At 43.5% G+C, this 18136-nt stretch overlaps 1 protein-coding gene across 5 annotated transcripts in view; it reads right to left on the bottom strand.

Annotated features, from left to right (window-relative positions):
* The window catches only part of dgkza (diacylglycerol kinase, zeta a), a 567459-nt gene that overhangs the window by 120872 nt on the left and 428451 nt on the right, over positions 1-18136 (bottom strand). For 2 of the 5 annotated variants that reach the window (XM_078415104.1, XM_078415105.1), the window contains exon 25: positions 14617-14631. The exons of the other annotated variants lie outside the window; for them this stretch is intronic. In XM_078415104.1, coding sequence (XP_078271230.1) covers positions 14617-14631 — 15 coding nt within the window. The remainder of the gene's footprint in view (positions 1-14616; positions 14632-18136) is intronic. 5 annotated transcript variants of the gene reach the window in all.

Below are 18136 nucleotides of genomic sequence, written 5' to 3'. Positions count from 1 at the left end.
AGTCAGGATCGAACCCGGGTCTCCTGCGCTGCATTCGCTGTACGGCAACAACTCTACCGCTGCGCATGTTTAAATCCCATTAATTCAACGAATATATATATATTTTAAATACAATTACTGTTGGACCACAACATTGTTGTAAAGTTCCACCTGGTTCTCATGTGCCCTTTCGAAGAAGAAATGCATCATTTGTACCTGGCCTGGCAAACATGAGATTCAACATTGACAGCAATGTTGTTATAATGTCCTCTGAAATGCCCCTACAAGCCACTCAATTGCACCACAACCTCTACATGAAAGCAGAAAAACAATTACGTTGGACAGATCTCACAGCTTTGAACTAGCCACTGAATTTGGAAATGCCAAAGTCAGTCTCGGCCCATCAACTTCGCAAACTCGTTCTCAGGAAGATGTAGGGAACAATAGACAATAGACAATAGGTGCAGGAGTAGGCCATTCGGCCCTTCGAGCCAGCACCGCCATTCAATGCGATCATGGCTGATCACTCTCAATCAGTACCCCGTTCCTGCCTTCTCCCCATACCCCCTCACTCCGCTATCCTTAAGAGCTCTATCCAGCTCGCTCTTGAAAGCATCCAACAAACTGGCCTCCACTGCATTCTGAGGCAGAGAATTTCACACCTTCACCACTCTCTGACTGAAAAAGTTCTTCCTCATCTCTGTTCTAAATAGCCTACCCCTTATTCTTAAACTGTGGCCCCTTGTTCTGGACTCCCCCAACATTGGGAACATGTTTCCTGCCTCTAATGTGTCCAATCCCCTAATTATCTTATATGTTTCAATAAGATCCCCCCTCATCCTTCTAAATTCCAGTGTATACAAGCTTAATTGCTCCAGCCTTTCAACATACGACAGTCCCGCCATTCCGGGAATTAACCTAGTGAACCTACGCTGCACACCCTCAATAGCAAGAATATCCTTCCTCAAATTTGGAGACCAAAACTGCACACAGTACTCCAGGTGCGGTCTCACCAGGGCCCGGTACAACTGTAGAAGGACCTCTTTGCTCCTATACTCAACTCCTCTTGTTATGAAGGCCAACATTCCATTGGCTTTCTTCACTGCCTGCTGTACCTGCATGCTTCCTTTCAGCATCTACACTGGGAGCGATGCAGCAAGTCTTGGTCCCACTGATTCCGTGCAGACCTGAAGCATACATTTACACTAATCCTACACTAATTCCGTTATATTCTTTTAACATTCCCATTAACTCTCCCAGATTCTACCTACTCACTACACACTGAAAGCAATTTACAGCAGCCAACTAACCAACAACGTTGGTGATGTGGGAGGAAACAGGAACACCAGGGCTTACAGTAAATCCTTGGATTTTGCAAAATGTATGAAACCATCATGGGAGTGATATCAAACATGGACATGGAGTACAGAAGATATTTGGACAATTAACCAGAAGCTTGGTTTAAAGAGACCATCTGAAAGGAGGAGAGGTACAGGCGGAGAGGTTTAGGGAAGGATTGCCAAATCTTGGAGCCCCAGATATGATAATACAGTACAAAGGAAAATAGCCATAGAATCATCTGCGACAGACAATGACTCAAAGCAAAGAAGTGAAGGTAGGCACTGGTAGCCACTAACAGGAAGGCATCTGTTAAAAAATATGTTGAATTCAAAATGCCAAAAGCTGCAAAGAAGTTGAAAAGGATGTGGAGAGATAATTTATCAGTCACAAAGGATGCCATTTATGATTCTGATAAGGGGTATTCCAATACAATGGCAAGGCTGCAGACCAGAGGAATGTGGCACGGAACTAGGGTCTCGACCCGAAACATCACACATTTCTTCTCTCCAGAGAGGCTGCCTGTCCCGCTGAGTAACTCCAGCATTTTGTGTCTACCTTTGGTATAAAGCAGTATCTGCAATTCCTTCCTACACATTGTGAAAGGATAACTGTGGATTTAGAAAGTGAAGATACATTCAAGGACTGAGTAGAAATGGTGGCTTAAGGTTCAGCAGCAGATTTAAGAGTAGAGCAGTCAAGGATGTAGACACTGAAGGACGGTGGCAGAAGATTTCAAAGGAAGATGGATGGTATCCACCTATCACTTGCCTGATTTTGTCCTCTCTTCCAGCTTCATCCTGCCCCCACGACAATCAGTCTTTAGAAGGATCCCAACCTAAAACATCGCCTGCTCATGTCTTCAGAGATGCTGCCTGACCCACTTAGTTACTCCAGCACTTTGTGTCTTTTTTTGTAAATCAGCATCTGTGGCTCCCTGTGTCTTTTTTTAGCTGAACAAATGATCAAGGGAGAGAGGGGGACTGCTAAACCTAATCAGGGAGAAAAATGATATAGGTTTATCATTGTCACATGTACCAAGATACAGGAGTATCAGGGTGAAGAACTTGGCTGTTAGCACTAAACAAAATGTACAGCAATAGGAGAGGAGTGTCGGGTGAAGAACTTCTGTTAGCACTAAACAAAATGTATAGCAATAGGAGCACACTGCACTAGGCTTCTAAAATTCTGTCTCAATCAAAACAAAAAGATTGAAGATGGAATAAAGGTGATTGGACTGGACAAGGCAAGGTGGTAGTCAATAGACAATAGGTGCAGGAGGAGGCCATTCGGCCCTTCGAGCCAGCACCACTATTCAATGTGATCATGGCTGATCATTCTCAATCAGTACGCCGTTCCTGCCTTCTCCCCATACCCCCTGACTCCGCTATCCTTAAGAGCTCTATCCAGCTCTCTCTTTAATGCATTCAGAGAATTGGCCTCCACTGCCCTCTGAGGCAGAGAATTCCACAGATTCACAACTCTCTGACTGAAAAAGTTTTTCCTCATCTCAGTTCTAAATGGCCTACCTCTTATTCTTAAACTGTGGCCCCTTGTTCTGGACTCCCCCAACATTGGGAACATGTTTCCTGCCTCTAACGTGTCCAACCCCTTAATAATCTTATACGTTTCGATAAGATCTCCTCTCATCCTTCTAAATTCCAGTGTATACAAGCCTAGCCGCTCCAATTGGCCTCCAAGGGACATCAAGTGATGAAACCTCCAGAAACACATCCAAAGAGTTGTTAATTCTATTTTCAGGTACATATTATCTTTAATCTTTCAGTGAACCATTATTGAAATAATACAATCTCCCTTGCATGTATAAACATATAAACTCATTATTATTGCTAATCATCCAGGGCGTTGACTTCATAGTATTATGAGCTATGGCATATCCTAGATGGTGAACAAAAGGCTGTAATTTAATATTGAACTGAGACGATGCCTGCAAACCACCCACTCTTGTCCCGACTCAGCCGATGGACCATTCACACTCAGCATCTGCTACACTACAGGCAAAGTTGCTGCCGTTGTGAAGAAGTCACTCTGCACTGCGACATGCAATTATGCTGTAACGGGGCTCTGCTTTATGTTGGAGAGCAACAACTGAAAATAAAACAGGCTGAATAACTAACCAAAGAATACAAATCCATTCCCTCTATCTTCCTAAATGCTGGTTTCTCTGAGACTCCTGACTGACTTTTATAGTCTATTAAACAAGACTTTTCATCGACGTGAGGTGCCAGGGCTGCTATTCAATGCTGTAAATTAAAAGACTGCACAGGGAGATGTTTGTGACGAGATTCAGCCTGTGGAAGCTGCAGCCTTGGCAACAAAGTAAAAAATACATACACTTTTGAAGGATAATTAATGGGGTACTATAGCACTTCTGATAGAACACACAGTCACAGACTGCATTTCCTTTTGGAAATATTCATTCGCAGAGTAGTGAAAAACCACCTAGTCCTGACATTCAATAGCACTATTGCCGAGTCCTGAGGGATTAACACTGACCAGAAACCCAACTGGACCAGCCACACAATGCTGAGTGACACGAGCAGAAGAGATGCTGGGAATCTTGCAACAAGTGACTCAAAAGTGCCAAGCCTTTCCAGAATCTTTGTGACACAAAGCAGGATGAACAGCTCCCAAAGACATTCAAGAAACCACACGCGAAGAAGTCCACTTGATTGTCACTCTCTCCAATCATTCTTACCACCATTAGTGGTCCCAAGTAGTAGTTAGTACTATCTGTAAAAGGCACAGTTGTTTCCCATCCAGATTACCAGGATAGAACCTCTTATTAAAGCAAACTTTACTGCCAAGGAGAGAGGCAACAGTTGCCTTGGAATATCACCTCACACAGAATGACTTGGAAAAGCATTTGTCTTTCTTTAACCATTGTTTTGTCAAACACCTGGAATTTTTGACATAGCTGTATTGTTTGAGTACCTTCAACGAAAGCTACCTTCACCTTGCAGTGGTATGTATAGGTGGCCCAATGCCATCTCTTCAAGGGCACATATAGATGTGAAATAAACGATGGCTTCCCTGGTGACACCAATAAAATATAATTTCATTATCCCATCCCTCACCGCCTAGCAGTTTAGTTCCTGCACAGTTCAATGCAGTATTGACCTAGGAGCTCATCTTCGAACAACCAGCATCAGAGGCGCATTCCATCAAAGAAGTTAATCAGGCATCATGCAGCCGATTAGGTGGTTATCAATGATCCCATTCATCTCCACGATTGAGATCAGGAGCATCCTCCTGGTGTCTTGCCCAATATTTATCCCTCAAACGGAATCCTTGTTTATTGCTTTCTGTGGTACTTTCTCAGAAGCACCTTGGCAAACTGGAAGAGGGGGGACCAACACAAAATCCCACACCTGTGGAAATGGCCCCACACCAGAAGCGTCCATGTCACGGGGCTGGAAACTGGAAGTGTGTCCTGAGCTAATTCTGCTACCACCATCGTCTATTGTACAAGTGATGGCTCCCACTGATTGTCGCCGGACGCTTGTGCCCTTTGCAGGACGGACGATGACAGTGATGTAACATTTGAAACACGGATGATGGACATGAAAGAAGAAGAATGTAGAAATGAAGCATTTATTTTGGGGCAGAAGAGTGAGAACAAAGCAAATTAGGGATAAATGACTCAACATAATACTGCGTGAAATGGGTATTTGAACATTAATAAGATAGTACTGTACCTTCTAATTTAGGATTACATTATTTAGGATTTAGGGTTCATGAAACAAACCTCTATCGCTTTCACTTAATAGAGTGTGTGGTAACCACATATTTTAAGTAAAGGAAAGGAAATGCTTTCAGAACTCAAGCCAAGCAAATGAGAGCAAAACCTTTAAAGTGGTTACGAAGACAGGAAATGCTTTAAACTGATAGCACATTTGTCTTATAAAAATGCTTCATTCATTCGATGTAAATTGGTAACTCTGCTCTTGAGGGACTTCCGTTTTTTATGATGAAGGGAAGTACACAATGGACAATGTTCTTAGCTAAATAAATCATTGTCAACGAAAATTAATTATAGACTGCATTAATTCAAAATTTGCAGAATCTTCCTGCAGAATCAAGAAGAAACATCTGCAAAAATAATCAGCACTGCCTTCAACTGCACACATTGCTTTTTAAGTTATTTCTGTTGTCACTTTTTTCTGATGATCGGGTAACTTACATTTTGAACCTTTGATGTGCAGAACAACCACAGACCTTTTTTAATTGTGTGCGGCACGGTGGCACAGCGGTAGAGTTGCTGCCTTGCAGCGCCGGAGACCTGGGTTCGATCCAGACTACGGGTGTTGTCTGTACGGAGTTTGTACCTTCTCCCCGTGACCTGCGTGGGTTTTCTCCGAGATCTTCGGTTTCAATAGATAATAGACAATAGGTGCAGGAGTAGGCCATTCAGCCCTTCGAGCCAGCACCGCCATTCAATGCGATCATGGCTGATCACTCTCAATCAGTACCCCGTTCCTGCCTTCTCCCCATACTCCCTCACTCCGCTATCCTTAAGAGCTCTATCCAGCTCTCTCTTGAAAGCATCCAACGAACTGGCCTCCACTGCCTTCTGAGGCAGAGAATTCCACACCTTCACCAATCTCTGACTGAAAAAGTTCTTCCTCATCTCCGTTCTAAATGGCCTACCCCTTATTCTTAAACTGTGGCCCCTTGTTCTGGACTCCCCCAACATTGGGAACATGTTTCCTGCCTCTAATGTGTCCAATCCCCTAATTATCTTATATGTTTCAATAAGATCCCCCCTCATCCTTCTAAATTCCAGTGTATACAAGCCCAATCGCTCCAGCCTTTCAACATACGACAGTCCCGCCATTCCGGGAATTAACCTAGAGAACCTACGCTGCACGCCCTCCATAGCAAGAATATCCTTCCCCACATTCCAAAGATAATAGACAATAGACACAGGAGGAGGCCATTCGGCCCTTTGAGCCAGCACCGCCATTCAATGTGATCGTGGCTGATCATTCTCAATCAGTACCCCGTTCCTGCCTTCTCCCCATACCCCCTGACTCCTCTATCCTTAAGAGCTCTATCTAGCTCTCTCTTGAATGCATTCAGAGAATTGGCCTCCACTGCCATCTTAAATGTAAAAATTGTCCCGAGTGTGTGTAGGATAGTGTTAATGTGCGGGGATCGTTGGTCGGCGCGGACCCGGTGGGCCGAAAGGCCTATTTCCGCACTGTATCTCTAAACTAAACTAAATTAAACTGCCGGCATAAATGTTTTTAAACATTTGCCATCCAGCATAGGAGGTGCAGAAATGAGCTGTCGGTACTGGATTTGGTTCCTCTTACCTTCCTCACACTGACAGCTTATCTAATCTGTGCCGAGCATCAAGCACCAATTTATGCCGATCTTACATCATTCCCATTTTATTCCCACCATTTCCCAACATGGTCTCCGGATTCTACCACTCACCAAAAATCTAGAGGCCATCAACCAATTAACCTACCAAATGCACAGGTTTGGGATGTGGTGGGAAAGTGGAGTATCCAGGGGAAACCCACATGGTGGGAACGTGCAAACTCCAGACGGACAGCAGTGGAGGTCAGGATTGGAGACAGTCAGCTCTGGCAGCTGTAATTGTGTTTCCAAGCTCACAACTGTGAACTTACTTCAAAAAATACTCCCCCTCCCATTCCCAGTCTGACCTTTCTGTCATGGGCCTCCTCCAGTGCCATAGTGAGTCCCACCGGAAATTGGAGGAACAGCACCTCATATTTCGCCTGGGTAGCTTGCAGCCCAGTGGTATGAACATTGACTTCTCCAACTTTAGTTAGTTCCTCTGTCCCTCTCTTCCCCTCCCCTTCCCAGATCTCCCACTGTCTTACTGTCTCCACCTATATCCTTCCTTTATCCCGCCCCCTGACATCAGTCTGAGGAAGGGTCTCGACCCGAAACGTCGCCCATTCCTTCGCTCCTGAGATGCTGCCTGACCTGCTGAGTTACTCCAGCATTTTGTGAATAAATACCTTTGATTTGTACCAGCATCTGCAGTTATTTTCTTATATCAAAAAATACCGTATCATCTTTCGATAAAGTATTGGAAATGTTGAGGTTGCAAAAGGCTCTTCATCAATGAAAGTTTCTATTGGCTTTTAAATCAGGATCCGATGATCTTCCAAGCATCCTGAATGCCATGGGACAGGGAGAATGAGAGCGAAACCCACAGGGCAAAAGAGCTGAAAAAGTGGCAGGGATCTTTAATGAGGAAAAATCATAAAAGTGGCAGATGGCAGAAATCTGAAATCAAAACATCGCTGAAAATACTCAGCAAATCAGTCGGCGTCCGAGACTGATTCCGATTGACCTGCCAAGGGGTTCTTCGAGGAATAGGTGAGAAGATTTGTAGTGGTTAAAACTTTTCTTAAACTAGAGGGGTCCTTGGCTATTCAAAGGTTTGGTCTTTATCAGCAAAAAGCTCCTACTTCTCTGCTGCCAGTTCTTGTGTAGAAGGTCCTTTTCCACAGTTTATCAGTTACGGCAGTTATGCAGGAGAGATTTAGGAATCACATTCCGTTTTGCTTCAGTCCAGGATTTACATTGCACTTTACAGTCTGTACATGGGGACTTGGGTGCTGACCTTAGCACGATGACAATAGTACTACCCCTTTATAAGCGGACAGTTTAATTGCACTTGTGCATAACTGGGGTTGATACACCATTGCCATAATAATGGAGCAAAGCTTTATCGGGGTGCCTTCATACACTGAGAAAAGTATCAGGGCAACTCATTTATTTTTTGATGCCTTCCAATAATTAACCTTTCGTCAACATCACTAATTTAAGATTAATGTGGCCACGTATTTCATCGCTGTATGGGGGATCTTTTCATGCATGAAATGTTTGCTGAATCTCCATGATTTCTTCACTTCACAAGTATCTCATAGGGTGATAGGTGGATTGAGTAGGGCTGTGCAGGTTGCAATATAGAGTCAGTCAGAGGGTGATACAGTGTGGAAACAGGGCCTTCGGCCCAATTTGTCCACACTGGCCAACATTTCCCAGCTAAACTAGTCCCACCTGCCTGCGTTTGGTCCATATCCCTCCAAACCTGGACTGTCCACGTACCTGTCTAACTGTTTCTTAAATGTTGGGATAGTCCCAGCCTTAACTACCTCCTCTGGCTATATCCTTCCTTTGTCCCGCCCCCCTGACATCAGTCTGAAGAAGGGTCTCAACCCGAAACGTCACCCATTCCTTCTCTCCTGAGATGCTGCCTGACCTGCTGAATTACTCCAGCATTTTGTGAATAAATACCTTCGATTTGTACCAGCATCTGCAGTTATTTTCTTACACTATATATATCCTCTGGCAGCTTGCTCCATGCACCCACCACCCTTTGTGTGAAAACGTTACCCCTCAGATTCCAATTAAATCTTTTCCCCCTCACCTCAAACCTTTGCCTCTGGTCCTCAATGCACCTACTCTAGACATGAGACTCTGTGCATCTACCCAATCTATTCCTCTCATGATTTTATACACCTCTATTAAAAAAAAACTCATCCTTCTGCGCTCCAAGGAATAGAGTCCCAGCCTACTCATCTCTCCCTATAGCCCAGACCATCAGTAAATCATCTGCAGAAAGAAAAAAAAAGCTTTCTAGTTATCAGACTTTAATTTTTGTACCCAATAGATGACAGAAGTACAAGAGGTTGTGATCCTGCCAAACTACACCATGAACGTGGCAACATAGAACGCACAACGGTTGCCACCTACTCCCTTCCCCTATCACCAGCAGAAAGCGGACATTATAGTCCTTGGATCGAGCTGCTAGGTTGAGGAATAGTTAAATGCCATACCAGTAAATGCTTATTCCCCTAAATGGATAGGAACCAAGAAAGCCCAAGTGACAATCTTTCACCTTAAGATATCGACAGAAAAGCAGTCAAGTTGTCATCTTGCATTAACTGCTCTTAAAATTTCTCAGGAAACATCACATTCGATGCAAGTTGGCATCTGAGATCTATTGTTTTCCAGTCTCTGCACCAGTCAGAACTTCAGGACACTTACTGCGTGTGCAGGACGGAGCAGATGGGGGTATTTAAGGAGAAGACTCAAGGTAAATATTTTCCCACAAAAGTCTTCAGGATGACAAGATGCACTGAGGGATGGATAACCAAGGGGGGGGGGGGCTTACTAATAGCTTACACAACAGAAAGCATGAAAGAGTATAGGAGTGACAGTGAAATCAAAAGGGAAGTTTGGAATGTATGAGAAAAGATTTGGGAAAACAGATCCAGAGTCATCCAGCACAGAAACAGATTCTTCGGCCAACTTGTTCGTGCCAACCAAGATGCCCAGAGTGTTACTTTGAAGAGATGATAATATTAGGACTATAAAATCAGAAGACAGAGAGAATAAATAAGAAAGATCTATTATTAGCAGAAGAGTCAATAAATCTCTGATAGTCCCCTATTTTATGTAATTGGTGAAAAGATGAGAGGGGAGGAAGGTTTTTTTCCCACCCAGGAGACGATTGGTGTCTGGAACAGGCAGAAAAATCATCGCATTTTGGCAGTACTTTGATGTGGCTTTGAACAGCGTTGATCTGAAAGATTACAGGCCAAGTGCTGGGAGGTGGGATTGCATTGGGTCACTTTTTTCTAACTGCCACAGACTTGATGGGCCAAACGGTCTCCTTCTACGTCATGGTCTTCTACGATTGCTCAGATGTTAGTGTCCCCAAGACTCATGCCAGCAGACCTATCACCTTTAGACAAATGATTGCATAACCTTTTATTGCTCCATAACTGGAAGGATCAGCATGGACCAACATCCATCACCTTCGGATTTAATCAAACAGAGCGTACCATTACATTGCAACTTTTTCGCCCCCAAAATTGACTCTGGTCGCACTTACATTGAGCGAGTTGACTGCAATTCTCTATATATCCCTGGTGATCAGCAAGAGTGCTACATAGAAGGCGCTGGTTGCCACAAGACGATTGACCCTACCAGGAGAGCGATATTATAAACAGCAGGTGGGATGCACTCAGGCAGATGTGAACAAAGTCTGACATCTTAAGAAGCCATCACAGAGAGAATCATATTGGCCTGACATAATATTGAGGCAAATAATATTTTTAATCCATTCTTGCATGCTTTGGATCTGATCACCTTGCCCTGACACAGTACTCCCAGGTATGCTGGCCGGGAAGATAAATACTTTGATTTGGTAATGAACGTTCCTGCAATTTCAGTAATCTCTCTCAGCAACTTGTGTAGGTCTGATCTGCTGGAGAATGGAATAAATCTGCCAATTCATGGTCTGTCACATTGTTCTGTCTGGGACATATGATAATAAAGCACTCTTGACGTGGCAGAGGCTTCTTATCATTGACATAGCTTCCCAACGCAGTGTTAGACGCCTGTGAGTGGGCTGAAAGCATCCTTGCAGTGATGCAGTGACATCCCATTAACAAATCTGTCCATTGAGTTCTTTTTGTTGCAATATGGTGCCATTGCTGGAGATCGTCTTAGATTGTGAAGCCAAGGAGAAGATACCCTCATTCCCCAATAACCATGCATCGGGACTGTATCATTGTTACTATCTCAAATGAAGGGAAAGACCAAGCTTGCAGCGCACCGAGAGGAAGTTGGGCAAGACCTGAGCATTGAGTGAATAGAACCCCTCGTCATTCATGAAGAGATTGGGATTCTGAGGGGGTTCCCAGAGACCTACATGTGTATTTACCTATGGTGGGGGAAGTGAACGATGGTGGCTAATCAATGCACCCATTCATCTTCTGCTTGAAAGGAAGCAGAGAGGAAGTCACATGTTCCAGATGAGTGATCACTTCAGTTGTCTGAGGAGGTCTCTCAGGATTAAGGATCTAGTTCTGGGTTCTGAGGTAGTTTATGAGGCTAATCCGCGACCAGCAGGCTATCAGAGCTGGACCAGTGGGTGGAAATGGCTGATAGTTTGGAGATGGTGTACTCTCTTTCTGGCTGCCATTTATGTTAAGCTGCTTTGAGCTTCCAGCAAATGGACTCAAGGTACCCCAGTCAATCCCAAAAGTGCCTTCCCCTTGTTTTTGTGGTTACAAGCCAGGCTTACCCATGAGGTTTTGAGAACATTTGTGAATCATTTCTTCTAACTAGTAAACACTTGTCATGACTGAACTTGAGCACACTGTGTGTTTCAGGAATTTGGTGTTGAACATGAATGAAAGGCCTGGTGGTCAGTGGTGACTCAGCATAATTGAGCCATCAGCATTGGGGATGTTAACCCAGGAAAGGTCCCTGACATTGGTTCACTTATCCCACTAGTGGATTTGAAAGATTTTGCAGAGTTGGCGTGAGAGGAATCTCTCCACAACTGCTGTAGGTGGTCCATGATTCAGAGATGTCCAGAAGGGAAGATGTCCCAGGTGGCTTGTGGACTACGAGATATGTTCCAGATTTGAGGTCTTGATTTTCAAACAGTTTTTTCATCAAATAACCAAAGGCTCCGCAGATGCATATCAACTCTGTCATTAATTTACGGTTTTAGTGCAAGCTGGCTGCCAAGAAATGTGAAGCAGTCCATGTTTTCCAGGTTCTCATTGAAAACCTTTGCTTTCCAGATGTTTGGTATAAATTCATCATTGCGTGCACATCAATGAATGAGTCAGCAATGATTCAGAGCTTGGATATGAATATGTGCATATGCAAGCCTTGTACCACAGCCTCCAACGGCACCTCTACAGCCTTCATTGGCATCAGCTTTCTGACATGCAGCCACCACATATGAATCCCGCCACCCCCCTGCACTGAGGGAATGCCTTTCACTGAGAGGTGGTTAAGAACTGGTTGATTGAAGATCAAGAGATTCAGGGACCTGCAAGCCATTTCTAACATTCTGTCTTTATTTCCAATTTAAAACATCTACAGATGTTTTGCTTTTTCAGCGTCCCTCTTACTGTTCCAGCGCTTCTATTGTATTTTTCTCTATAGCCTCGTGTTCTCATTCTTCGTCTTCTGTTTACATCTCCTTCTATTTTATGCAGGTCATCATCGATGAACCAAACTTTAGCAGCTTGTCTCAGTTGCTGCTCCCACCACATGCAGTACAGTGTCCCTTGGTCTCCAACTTTTCACAGACTTTCCTTTTGTCCTTCAGCTTAGAGAAAGGTCCTGACCTGAAATGTGCAAGAAGGAACTGCAGATGCTGGTTTAAACTGAAGATAGACACAAAAAAGCTGGAGAACTCAGCGGGACAGGCAGCATCTTTGGAGAGAAGGAATGGGTGATGTTTCGGGTCGAGGAAATGACCCGAAACGTCACCCATTCTTTCTCTCCAGAGATGCTGCCTGTCCCGCTGAGTTACTCCAGCTTTTTGTGTCTATCCTGACCTGAAATGTCACCTATCCATTGCCTCCATAGATGCTGCCTGACCGGCAGTCACTCCAGCACTTTGCCTTTCAGTGGCATTTAAGGCCCTCTTGATTCCCAAGCCTTCCAGGTTCTTAATAAAAGCTATTAACTTAAAACATTAACCCTGTTTGTTGTTCTCCCACAGATATTATTTGACCTGCAGTGTTCTTCCAACAATTTCTGCTTTCACCTCAGAAACAGACCTGCTGCTACCTGGAACAGAGATGAGGAAAAACTTTTTCAGTCAGAGAGTTGTGAATCTGTGGAATTCTCTGCCTCAGAGGGCAGTGGAGGCCAATTCTCTGAATACATTCAAGAGAGAGCTAGATAGAGCTCTTAAGGATAGCGGAGTCAGGGGGTATGGGGAGAAAGCAGGAACGGGGTACTGATTGAGAATGATCAGCCATGATCACATTGAATGGCGGTGCTGGCTCGAAGGGCCGAATGGCCTACTCCTGCACCTATTGTCTATTGTCTAGTGTCTATTGACCAAGGTCAACCAGACCATTTGCAGAAGTAGTGATGATTGACACTGGACATGTTCATTCTGCCAATCTTAAAATACAGAATCAGTACAGCTTCCTTGGTAACGTTTACACAGAAATATATAATTTAGCTCTCTCGTCTTTACTGCCGTATAATGAAGCCATGGCTAATTTCTGACACAAAATTCTATCAATCTCCGATTCAAAGTGCCAACTGACCAAGCAATGCGTGCACTTTGCCAGAGAGAAATCCAACTTTGCAGCTCTCTGCTTACAGAAATGATTACTTGCTTCACTTCCAAAAAGCCTAAACTGCCCTCTCCGAGAGTCACTAGTTCTGACCTCCCCTACCAACTAATGGAAATAGCTTCTATCTATCCCACCATCTATCCCAAATAACCTTTGATAAAACACGAGGGAACACACACATGAATTATGCAATCTCTCTTTGTATTTTAATGCCTGCCTTCGAAGAAACATTATAGTAAATCAAACTCCATTGTGTGCTAATGCATCCTGAACTGCTCAGAGATTCTATGTGTGCTCCAACTAGAGATTTGATTAGCTGGAGAATAATTTTTGACCCTGGAGGCACAAGAGACAGCAGATGCTGGAATTGAGCAAAAAAACAAAGTGGTGGATGAACTCAACAGGCCAGGCAGCATCTGTGGAGAGAAATGGACAGATGTTGTTTTGGGTCGAGACCCTATCTCAGCTTAACATTAGACTGATGAACAGCCCCAGCCCAAATCATCATCTGTCCATTTCCCTTCACAATTGCTGCCTGGATGGCTGAGTTCTTCCAGCACTTTGTTTTTTACACAATAAAAATTGTTCTCTTGCATTCTACTCCCAACAAAAACATTTTGATTATTTTCTGTACCTGTCCAAAAATCGTGAATAACCTACTTGGACCCCAAGTCCTCCCAAGGCTTTTTAACATTTGATCATTTATCGTACTCTCAGTTCTATCCTTTTTATTAGATCCAAAGTGAATGACTTTATGTTTGCCTGCATAATACCCATTTGTCGTTGTTTTAGGCATGTACTAAATCTGGTAACATCTTTCTGCAACTCAATACTTGTATTGCATTATAGGTATTCCTTTCAAGAGTAATGCTGTCTTATAATAAGGATGGATGCTAATTTTAATGGGTTCTGCACTGCGGAATTTTGCTGACAGCTCCATCACTGGTCTATAGTGACCGAAAGCTCTGAATAAATGCCAATGGGAAAATAATAACTTTGAAGTCACAATTATGCTATGTATGAGTAACACAGATTAAAATTCACAACATTCAACATTCCTGGATTTTGTTTTTACAAGGTAAACATACGTATTTGCAGAAAGTTAGAACGTGCAGTACAATATAGAAGTTGTTTTTTTTTAGCAGTTCTCCCAAGTACTCACCGTGACTTAATCCACCTTTTAAAGAAACAAGGTAAGTATATAAAAAAGACAAAGAAGAAGTCCTGTTATACATATTTCACAAAATAGTGGATGACAGAGGAAGATCCCAGAGGGACATGTTCACCCTGCGTTGTTTTGAGGCTTTGCCACTTGTGGATCTCCAGACCCTCAAATCAACCCGAGATGTCACATGCCTCTGTAATCAATCCTCAAAACACCAGATGAAGTTAGGTAGCGAGGCAATGAGGCGTCCTCAGTTGGCTGATGATTCATATTAGTACACGAGGATGGTGGGTATGGTATGACATGACATGCTGATGTGTCACAGTCTGCTCTGAGGAAGTCCTCAGACAGAGTCTGAGAAGCCAATAGAAGCTATTGAACGCCTTGTCTGCAGACACAAGGGCAAGCAATACCAACAAGACAAAAATTCAGTTTGCACCATGCCCTTAACACTCTAATATCTTGGTCACAACAGGGTTGACATGCAGTACTTCAAGGGTTAATAAGATGAGAAAATCCTTAATGCCTGCAAACATTTGATTCAAGCAAATATAGTGGAATGAAATAAATTTCATGAACGATTGAAACACACAACAAAATATTTCACGTGCCTTCTCCTAGGGGGCTACCATGTGCTCCTACTCTTAACTCTACCTCACTTGGTTGTTCCTTTATTGCACTTTAGGGTTTTTTTTGCACTACTTCAGGTTGCACAATAATCTTTGCACCATTCTACAGTTTTGCACTTGTCATATTTATTGTTGTATTCATAGTCTGATCTTCATGTGAATGAGTAATGTCATTGCACCCTAAAGTATATGATGATAAACTGGTCTGATTCTGAACCGGCACCCTGCTAATCAGGATGCAAGATCCTCTGTTTAGGCTGAGCTTGGATTAAAACCACGATAACATAGATTTTCACTCTCAACTCATGCAACACTAAAATACATTATTTTAAAAATAGAGCTTTAGAAGAATCACTACTAAAAATTGTTAATACGGAACAGGATTAATCCACAGAATTCTGTAGGTAGGCTCCATTTTATATTCTCAGGGCAAAAACAGAAATATCCCAGAGTCTGAATTTCAAGTGTGACTAGTAAACGGTTGGACATTCAAACGCTGAATGAGAATTGGAGGACTAGTTCACATTGAGCAAAACAAGTCATACATCTTTTAATTTGTTAAATGTATGATTCAAACTACAAAGAGGATTCATGGATGTGTGATGTTTAACATGACAAATATATTTCAAATAGTTGGATACGGCCTAATGACTCTCAAGGGCCAAACATCCATGAAAACAATTGTCATCCTAAGTCCCTTAAAATATCTTCAATAAAATCAGTCTGAAGTACAAGTACCAAGTGGGCATTTGTAATTGGAGTGAAAGGTGCTGAGATCAATCAATCATTCTCAGGGTAATCCTTGCCTCCAAGTAAAATATGCCATCAACCGCTAAGAGATTCAACAGAATATGAGGTGGCCCTTTTATTTCTTCCAGCTATTCCAAAGTGACAGCACTGTAAAGACCCTACTCAGAATATTATACACAAGTCTGGTCTCTCTATCTAAGAAGGTATTTGGTGGGGACAGAGGGAGTGCAGTAAAGTTTCACCAGACTAATCGCTGGGCAAATAGTCTCCCAAGATTAGAAAAGTGAAAAGTGATCTCATTGAACAGGACAACATTTTAATGGGGTTTTACAGGGCAGATGCAATGCTAATGTTTCCCCTACTTGAACTCTTGTCTTTTTTTTTGGGTGAGATCCAGAAACGGTAGGGAGATGTCGGAGATGGTCCAAGTATATTTAAGAGCAGGATGGAAATTAGTGATGAAATTTATGAAGTCAGTGAGTTCTGCATGGGTACAAAGGGTAGCATCAATGCAGTCGTCAATGTAGCGGAGGTAGAGTTCGGGGATGGGGCCAGTGTACGCCTGGAACAGGGATTGTTCGATGTACCCTACAGAGAAGCAGGCATAGCTAGGGCCCATGCGAGTGCCCATAGCTACGCCTCGGATTTGGAGGAAGTGGGAGGAGTCAAAGGAGAAGATGTTGAGGTTAAGAACCAGCTCTGCTAGGTGGAGGAGAGTATTGGTAGATGGAGATTGGCTGGTTCTGCCGTCGAGGAAGAAATGGAGGGCTTCAAGACCATCCCGGTAGGGGTTGGAGGTGTAGAGTGACTGGAGATCCCTGGTAAAGATGAGGGAGTGGGGGCCTGGAAACTGAACGTTATTGAGGGTCTCGACCCGAAAAGTCACCCATTCCTTCTTTCCTGAGATGCTGCCTGACCCGCTGAGTTACTCCAGCACTTTGTGTCTACTTTTCCCCTAGCTGACGTGTCTCAGGCCAGAGCTCAAAGTAGGGATTGGCCGATCAATACAGAAGCGAGAAGAGAGACACAGGAGACTGATGATGTTAAAATCTGGAGCAAAAAAATCAAACTGCTGGAGGAACACAGCAGGTCGAGCAGAACCTGAGGGGTGGAACGAAACTGCTAAGTGTTTCGGGTAGAGAGACCTTGCATGAGACCTGATGCAGGATCTCGACGTGAAATATCAACAATTCTCCCCTACCCCCCCCCCCCCCCCCCCCCACAGGAGTTGCCCGACCTGCTGAATCCCTCTGGCAGTCTGCTCTTCGCTCCAGAGGGGAGAAGAAAATTCTTCCCCCAGCGGATGGTAAATCCTCTTATTGATTAGTACAAGTGTCAGGGGTTGTGGGGAGAAGGCAGGAGAATGGGGTTGAAAGGGGAAGAGAGATCAGCCATAAATGAATCATGGAGTAAACTTGATGGGCTGAATGGCCTAATTCTGCTCCTATCATTAATGAAATTATCTTTGAAATTCTCTACCCAGTGAATGAGGCAGTCACTGAATAGATGCAGGCAAGATTGTTAGATTATTTTTATATAAAGAGAAGCAACATTATAGGTATGGACACAAAAATGACAATTGTTGCAAAAGATCTGTCATGACTTTACCAAATGGTACAGCAGGCAAGAGCAGCCAAATGATCTTGTTTGCTTTTACATTCTCATGTTATGGTCTGAGCAAGACAAACTTCGAAGCAAGGATATTATGGGTTCATAATAGGGATGTTTCAAAACACAATATTCAGGCAGGTTCTGGGCGGGAAAGCTGCATGGAGCAAAAGCATAAGTCATCCAGCACTGAGAGGGTGAGAGGAAAACCGCAAACATGGATCTCAGTCTCTCAATTAGAATACTTATCCTCATGTGCTCCATCACACTCTGCACATCTGTTCACAATAACAACAAAAGCAGTGGTTGTTCAATGCAGTGGTTTCCTTTTAACTGCAACGGGAGTTCAAACTGCGTTGTTCTTCGCTAGGACCACTCCATAAATCATGCATAACTCTTTTAGCGACAATCTGGTTTGCTCGGAACCCAAGTTGTGAGCTTTCCGTTCTAACGATTTCATTAACGGGTGGGTTTCTGAGAGATCTTCCCTCAGAATGTACGATAGATGGCAAATATCCACCAGAAAAAAA

The sequence above is a fragment of the Rhinoraja longicauda genome, chromosome 18 (assembly GCF_053455715.1).
Source record: "Rhinoraja longicauda isolate Sanriku21f chromosome 18, sRhiLon1.1, whole genome shotgun sequence".
Classification (NCBI taxonomy): domain Eukaryota; kingdom Metazoa; phylum Chordata; class Chondrichthyes; order Rajiformes; family Arhynchobatidae; genus Rhinoraja; species Rhinoraja longicauda.
Note: the sequence above shows the minus strand (reverse complement) of the source record. Positions and strands in the feature narration are given on the sequence as shown.